Source organism: Rhincodon typus, chromosome 8, assembly GCF_021869965.1.
Source record: "Rhincodon typus isolate 14 chromosome 8, sRhiTyp1.1, whole genome shotgun sequence".
Taxonomy (NCBI): domain Eukaryota; kingdom Metazoa; phylum Chordata; class Chondrichthyes; order Orectolobiformes; family Rhincodontidae; genus Rhincodon; species Rhincodon typus.
Genome location: NC_063339.1, coordinates 3,772,516 through 3,780,627, shown reverse-complemented (window position 1 = coordinate 3,780,627; position 8,112 = coordinate 3,772,516). Strand labels below are relative to the sequence as shown.

The 8,112-nt window shown below is 50.0% G+C and overlaps 1 protein-coding gene across 3 annotated transcripts in view; it reads right to left on the bottom strand.

Moving 5' to 3' along the window:
* Nucleotides 1-436: 436 nt before the first annotated feature.
* The window catches only part of LOC109925492 (probable G-protein coupled receptor 132), a 105,482-nt gene continuing 97,806 nt past the window's right edge, over nucleotides 437-8,112 (bottom strand). For all 3 annotated transcript variants that reach the window (XM_048600412.1, XM_048600414.1, XM_048600413.1), the window contains one exon: nucleotides 437-2,688. In XM_048600412.1, coding sequence (XP_048456369.1) covers nucleotides 1,608-2,636 — 1,029 coding nt within the window. In that variant the 5' untranslated portion in view covers nucleotides 2,637-2,688 and the 3' untranslated portion in view covers nucleotides 437-1,607. The remainder of the gene's footprint in view (nucleotides 2,689-8,112) is intronic.

Sequence of the window (8,112 nt, the reverse complement as noted above, 5' to 3'; positions counted from 1 at the left end):
TTCTAACCTCAGTTCCTAGCACTTTGTTTGTAGACTTGTCTCCTATGGCATTTCACTCGCTTATCTAAGTACTTCTTAAATATTTTGAGGACTCCTGATTGTCCTGGTTGGGCCATCAGCGAATTTATTTAAGGCTGAGATAGATTTTTAATCTTTTGCGGAATAAAGATACATGGGGAGCAGACAGCATTTGGATTGCATTGCAAAACCAAAGAACTGCAGGTTGCTGGAAATCAGAAACACAAACAGAAATTGCAGTAGAAACTCAGCAGGTCTGGCAGTATCTGTGGAGAGGGAAAGCTGAGTTAACGTTTCAGGTCTGCAAGCCTTCTTCAGGACAGATTGTATTGAATGGTGGGACAACAAGGTGCAGGGCTGGACGAACACAGCAGGCCAAGCAGCATCATAGGAGCAGAAAGGCTGACGTTTCGGGCCTAGACCCTTCAGTTCCTACTATCTCTGATTCGTATTGAATGGTGGGGCAGGTTTGAGGAACAGAGTAAGAAGATCCTGCTCCTACTTCTTAAGATGTTACAACCTTAAACCCCAGAGTCAGGTTATTCAGGAGGGAATTTAGGAACCTTGTGTTCATGAAAACAGCGTGAAGTGGGAACTGTGTGCACTAAATACAAGCAATGTTCACTCAGTGGATAACATTAAATTTTAGATTGATAGATTTTTGCTGGTCAACAGTGTACAAAAATGTAGCGCTAACTCAGGGAAATTAATAAGGTCAGCCACCATCTCACAGAATGGCAGGTTTGTTGGCTGATTGGATTCTGCTTGTTTCCATGACTGTTAAAAACCTTCAAAAATCTAGTTGTCCTAGTGAACAATACGTCCCTGAATGAAACTGTCAATCTCGACTGAATTCTGGATCCTAACTGTTATGAGCCCTTTGGGAATTGATCCAGACTGTCCCAAAGTTACAATCCTTTGACTAGATTCTCAGACAGGCTGTAGACAACACCTGACTATTGCTGGTATTACGGAGTGATCGTACGAAGGTTGGTCAAATTGATGTTGGAGTGGTTGGAGTCAGGCTGACTGACCCACATTCCTTTGCTCATTGTCCCCAGAGACGAAGGAAGCAGTAGATTTGGTGACAGGACACATAGCTTGCTCTGAATAATTTTCCCTTTGGAGTCACACCATCCCCTGTCAACTATCACTCCCAAAGATTCTCAGCGTGATAATCCTGTAGTGACAGACGAACCACCGGAAACGCGGGCCATATTCCAGTACGCTGTCCACATCACCTGGCACAGTCTCAAGACTACCTTCAGGTGAGACGGGGAGCAAATGTAACCTCCTGACCTCAATCTCCTTCCCCATTGGCCCTGGGTCGAGGTAGTTAGACAAGGGGCTCCAGCACATTAGCTTCATTAGCAATACTGAGAGGGAATTGTCGGGTCATTTCCAGACCATGTGGAACTGGTGGAAGGCTCTATTGTTTTGTGCGCACACAGAAATTTGCATAGCATTCCCAGCTGACCACTAACATGACCCTATTGGAGTTTACTCTGCAATCCAGTCGTGTTTAATTGAGAACATGAGTTTACGTTAAATGTCAGTCACCATATGCAAGTTCTTTATCCAATCTCAGGTCAGTTTTCAGTGGTAACATGTTCTATTCTGTACATGGACGTGCCTGATATCTGCCCATTTCTCAGAATGTAACTCTCTGACCTGTTGCTACGGCGACTGGAGCAGTTTCTGATGGACTGGATCTCTCTACAGAGCTCCTGCCTGACACTCTCACAGGAGAACATGTAGAGGATCGGGTTGATGGCGCTGTTAATGGTGCAGAGGCAGAGAAAGAGGGTCGACACGCTGTAGATCTTCTCCTCAAACCAGCAGCTGTCCGGATACAGGGAGAAGACGATGGCTCTGCCGAGGAGGATGATGTGGTACGGGGCAAAGCAACCAAGGAAGATCAGTATGATGGCGATGGCAAGGTACTTCACCTTGGATTTTTCACGGAGGCTGAGGCATGGGCTGGCCTGGATCCTTTGGAAGATCAACAGGTTGGTGAGGGCCAGGATGAACAAGGGGATGCAGAAGCCCACACAGAATCGGGCATAGTTGAACTTGGCCACTAGTGGGGGCATGGGGATGGTCTCAAAGCATGAGTCATTCTTGTCCTTGACATTCTTCACACTTGACAGGAAAAAGACAGGCAGGTGGACCACCATCACTAGGAGCCAGACAGCAAAGCACACCGCCACCGCTGTCCTTCGCCGACGGCGCCACTTGGACTCGATAGGGTAGAGGACAACCAGGCAGCGGTCAGTCGAGATGCAGCACAGAAGGAGGATGCTGATGTACAAGTTGTTGAAGAAGATGAAGCCAGTCATCTGGCATGCTGTGTCACTCTGGGTCCACTTATTGTGGTTCTTGACGTATATGATCCACTGGGGAATGGTGCCCATGTACAGCAGGTCAGACAGCGAGAGGGTGAACAGATAAACCGAGAGGACATTCTTCCTGCAGATCTTTATCAGGGACAGGAACAAGGTCACCAGGTTGGCAGGGGCCCCGATAGCAAGTACCAAGCTGTAGACAGTGACCAGTGGCACGCTGCCCTGGTCATAGCTTATGTTACAGGCTGGAATCTTACTAGAATTGTGGGTCATTATTGCAAAGGAAATCCCGGGACCATCTTAGCCACACACTCTCGAAAAAAACCTGAAAGAAAAGGAAAGTCTTCACTGTAACAACTCATCATGAATTCATTTCACCTTCGCCTCTGGCTTCTCCCTCTCCCATTCCACAGCACAGTATCCCAGAAACACAACCACTGGGGTCATCGTCAAGCAGCTGCAAGCGGGTGCCAGGAGGAAAAATACAGTCTGCCGTCTGATAGAATAAAAACAGCTTGTTTTATTTTCTTGTAGCACCGTTCGTCTCCCTCCCACCAAACCATTCCCCTCTCATGGCCTACTACTCATCCTCCCAATTCTCCACTCACTTCCAGACAGGAAGAAGGTTAAATCCTGCAACAGACCAGCCCCTCAACACAATGCAGGCCTCCATCTTTCCCCCTATACATCCTCCACTCTCTCCCCGGTACATCCTCCACTCTCTCCCGCAGTACATCCTCCACTCTCTCCCCACAATACATCCTCCACTCTCTCCCCATATACATCCCCCACATTCTCCGCCAGTACATCCTCCACACTCTCCCCCAATACATCCTCCACATTCTCCGCCAGTACATCCTCCACTCTCTCCCCCAGTACATCCTCCACTCGATCCCCCAGTACATACCCCACACTCTCTCCCAATACATCCTCCACTCTTTCCAAATATACATCCTCCACTCTCTCCCCCAGTACATCCTCCACACTCTCCCCCAGTACATCCTCCAATCTCTCCCCCTATACATTCTCCAATCTCTCCCCCAGTACAACCTCCACTCTCTCCCCCAGTATATCTTCCACTCTCTCACCCTATACATCCTCCACTCCTTCCACCAGTACGTCCTCCATTCTCTCCACCAGTACATCCTTCACACACTCTCCCCGACTCCATCTTCCACACTCTCCCCAGTACATCCTCCACTCTCTCCCCCAGTGCATCCTCCACACTCTCCCCCAGAACATCCAACACTCTCTCCCCGGTACATCCTCCACAGTCTCCACCGGTACATCCTCCACTCTCTCCCCCGGTACTTGCTCCACTCTCTCCCCTGTACATCCTCCACAGTCTCCCGCAGTACATCCTCCACTCTCTCCCCCAGTATATCCTCCAATCTCTCCCCCTATATATCCTCCACACTCTCCCCCATACATACTCCACAATCTCCCCCTGTACATCCTCCACTGTCTCCCCCTATACATACTCCACACTCTCCCCCGGTACATCCTCCACTCTCTCCCCCCAGTACATTCTCAACTCTCTCCCCCAGTACATCCTCCACTCTCTCCCCCAGTACATCCTCCACTCTCTCCCCCTATACATCCTCCACTCTCTCCACCGGTACATTCTCCACCGGTACATCCTCCACTCTCTCCCCCGGTACTTGCTGCACTCTCTCCCCCAGTACATTCTCCACTCTCTCCCCTGTGCATCCTCCGCACCCTCCCCCAGTACATCCTACACTCTCTGCCCAAGTACAGCCTCCACTCTCTTCCCCTATACATCCGCCAATCTGCCCGCTATACATCCTCCACACTCTCCCCCAGTACATCCTCCACACTCTCCCCCGGTATATCCTCCACTCTCTCCCCCGTTACATCCTCTACTCTCTCCAACGGTACATCCTCCACTCTCTCCCCTAGTATATCCTCCACTCTCTCCCCCTATACATCCTCCACACTCTCACCCTATACATCCTCCAAATACTCCCCCAGTACATCCTCCACTCTCTTCCCCAGTACATCCTCCACACTCTCACCGAGTACATCCTCCACACTCTCCCCCAGTACATCCTCCAATTTCTCCCCCTATACATCATCCAATCTCTCCCCCAGTACATTGTCCAATCTCTCCCCCAATAAATCCTCCACTCTCTCCCACAGTACATCCTCCACTCTCTCCCCCAGTACCTCCTCCACTCTCTCTCCCGCTACATCCTCCACACTCTCCCCCGGTACATCCTCCACTCTCTCTTCCTGTGCATCCTCCACACTCTCGCCCAGTACATCCTCCAATCTCTCGCCCAGTACATCCTCCACACTCTCCCCCAGTGCATCCTCCACTCATTCCACTTATACATCCTCCCCTCTCGCCCCCAGTACGTCCTCCACATCTCTCCCTGAGGACATCCTCCACACTCTCCCACAGCACATCCTCCAATATCTCCCCTATATATCCTCCACTCTCTCCCCCAGTACATCCTCCACACTCTCCCACAGGACATCCTCCACACACTGCCCCGCTATATCCTCCACACACTCCCCCAGTACATCCTCCACTCTCTCACCCAGTACATCCTCCAGTCTCTGCCCCCCTACATCTCCACTGTCTCCCCCAGTACATCCTCCACTCTCTCCCCCAGTACATACTCCACTCTCTCCCCCAGTACACCCTCCAATCTCTCCCCCAGTACATCCTCCACACTCTCCCCCAGTACATCTTCCACACTCTCCCCCAGTACATCCTCCACTCTCTCCCCCTATACATCCTCCACTCTCTCCCCCATACATCCTCCACACTTTCCCCAATACATCCTCCACACTCTGCCCCACTACATTCACCACATTCTCCCCCAGTACTTCCTCCACTCTCTCCCCATATACATCCTCCCCTCTCTCCCCAGTACATCCTCCACTCTCTCCCCCAGTACAACCTCCACACTCTCCCCCAGTACATCCTCCACTCTCTCCCCATATACGTCCTCCACACTGTCCCCCATTACATCCTCCATTCTCTCCCCCATACATCCTCCACTCTCTCCCCCAGTACATCCTCCACTCTCCACCCCCCCCAGTACATCCTCCACTCTCTCCCCTGTACATCCTCCACTCTCTCCCTCAGTACATACTCCACTCTTTCCCCTGTACACCCTCCACTCTCTCCCCCTTACATCATCCACTACCCCCCCAATACATCCTCCAATCTCTCCTCCAGTACATCCTCCACTCTCCCCCCGTACATCCTCCACTCTCCCCCACAAGTACATCCTTCACTCTGTCCCCCATACATCCTCCACTCTCTCCCCCAGTACATCCTCCACCCTCTCCGACTGCACATCCTCCACTCTCCCCCGTACATCGTCCACTCTCTCACTGTGCACTCTCCCGCTGTACATCCTCCTCTCTGTCCCCCAGTACACCCTCCACACTCTCCCCTGTACATCCTCCACTCTCTCTCCCTGTGCACTTTCCCGCTGTACATCAAGCAGTGTTTTATCTATTGTCTCTGTCAAATCTCCTGTTCATCTGGAACATAGAACATGGAACAGTTCAGTACAGGCCCTTCGGCCCACAATGTTGTGCCGACCGATTATCCTACTCTAAGATTGAATTACCCTGCATACCCTACATTTTACTATCATCCATGTGTCTATCCAAGAGTTGCTTATATGTCCCTAATGTATCTGACCCCACTATCACTGCTGGCAGCGCATACCATGCACTCACCACTCTCTGTGTGAAGAACCTACCTCTGACATCTCCCCTATACCTCCAATCCCCTTAAAATTATGCCCCCTCATAATAGTCATTTCCACCCTGGGAAAAAGTCTCTGCCTATCCATTCTATCTATGCCTCTTATCATCTTGTACACCTCTGTCAAGTCACCTCTCATCCTTCTTCGCTCCAATGAAAAAAGCCCTAGCTCCCTCAACCTTTCCTCATAAGGCCTGCCCTCCAGTCCAGGCAGCATCCTGGTAAATCTCCTCTGCACCCTCTCTGAAGCTTCCACATCTTTCCTATAATGAGGCGACCAGAACTGAACACAATATTCCAAGTGTGGTCTAACCAGGGTTTTGTAGAGCTGCAGCATAACCTCGCGGCTCTTAAACTCAATTCCCCTGCCAATGAAACACACCATGCGCCTTCTTTACAACCCTATCAACTTGGGTAGCAACTTTGAGGGATCTATGGACATGGACCCCAAGATCCCTCTGTTCCTCCACACTGGCAAGAATCCTGCTGTTAACCCTGTATTCTGCATTCAAACTCCACCTTCCAAAATAAATCACTTCACACTTTTCTGGGTTGAATTCCATCTGCCGCTTCTTTGCGCAGCTCTGCATCCTGTCAATGTCCTGTTGCAACCTGCAACAGCCCTCCACGATGTCCACAACTCCACCAACCTTCATGTCATCGGCAAACTTACTAACCCACCCTTCCACTTCCTCATCCAAGTCATTTACAAAGATCACAAAGAGCAGAGATCCCAGAACAGATCCCTGTGGAACACCACTGGTCACCGAGCTCCAGGCTGAATACTTTCCATCTACCACCACCCTCTGTCTTCTATTGGACAGCCAGTTTTGTATCCAGACAGCCACATTTCCCTGAATCCCATGCCTCCTTACTTCCTGAATGAGCCTACCATGTGGAACCTTATCAAATGCCTTGTTAAAATCCATATACACCACATCCACTGCTCTACCTTCATCAATGTGTTTGTCACATCCTCAAAGAATTCAATAAGACTTGTGAGGCATGACCTGCCCCTCACAAAGCCATGCTGACTATTTCTAATCAAACTGTGCTTTTCCAAATAATCATAAATACCACCTCTCAGAATAATTTGCCCACCACAGAAGTAAGACTGACCGGTCTGTAATTCCCAGGATTATCCCTATTCCCTTTCTTGAACAAGGGAATGACATTTGCCACCCTCCAATCTTCTGGTACTACTCCAGTGGACAGTGAGGGCGCAAAGATCATTGCCAAAGGGGCAGCAATCTCTTGCCTTGCTTCCCATAGAAACCTTGGGTATATCGCGTCTGGCCCAGGGGACTCATCTATCCTCGTGTTTTTCAAAATTTCTAGCACATCCTCCTCCTAACACCAACCTGTTTGAGCATATCAGCCTGTTTCACGTTGTCCTCACAAACATCAAGGTCCCTCTCACTGGTGAATACTGAAGCAAAGTATTCATTAAGGACCTCCCCTACCTCCTCCGACTTCAGGCACAAGTTCCCTCCACTATTCCTGATTGGCCCTACCCTCACTCTGGCCATCCTCTTGTTCCTCATATAAGTATAGAACGCCTTGGGGTTTTCCTTGATCCTACCCACCAAGGTTTTCTCATACCCGCTTCTCGCTCTCCTAGGTCCATTCTTCAGTTCCTTCCTGACTACCTTGTAGCCCTCTAGAGCCCTGTCCGATCCTTGCTTTCTCAATCTTAAGTAAGCTTCCTTCTTCCTCTTCACTAGATGTTCAACATGTCTTGTCATACAAGGTTCTTTCACCTTACCATCCCTTCCTTGCCTCAGTGCGACAAACCTACCCAGCACTTGTGGCAACTGCTCCCTAAACAACCTCCACATTTCTGCCGTGCATTTCCCTGAGAATATCTGATCCCAACTTGTGCTCCACAGTTCTTGCCTAATAGCATTATAATTCCCCCTCCCCCAATTAAACACTTTCCCATACTGTCTGCTCCTATCCCTCTCCATGACTATAGTAAAGGTCAGGGAGTTGTGATCA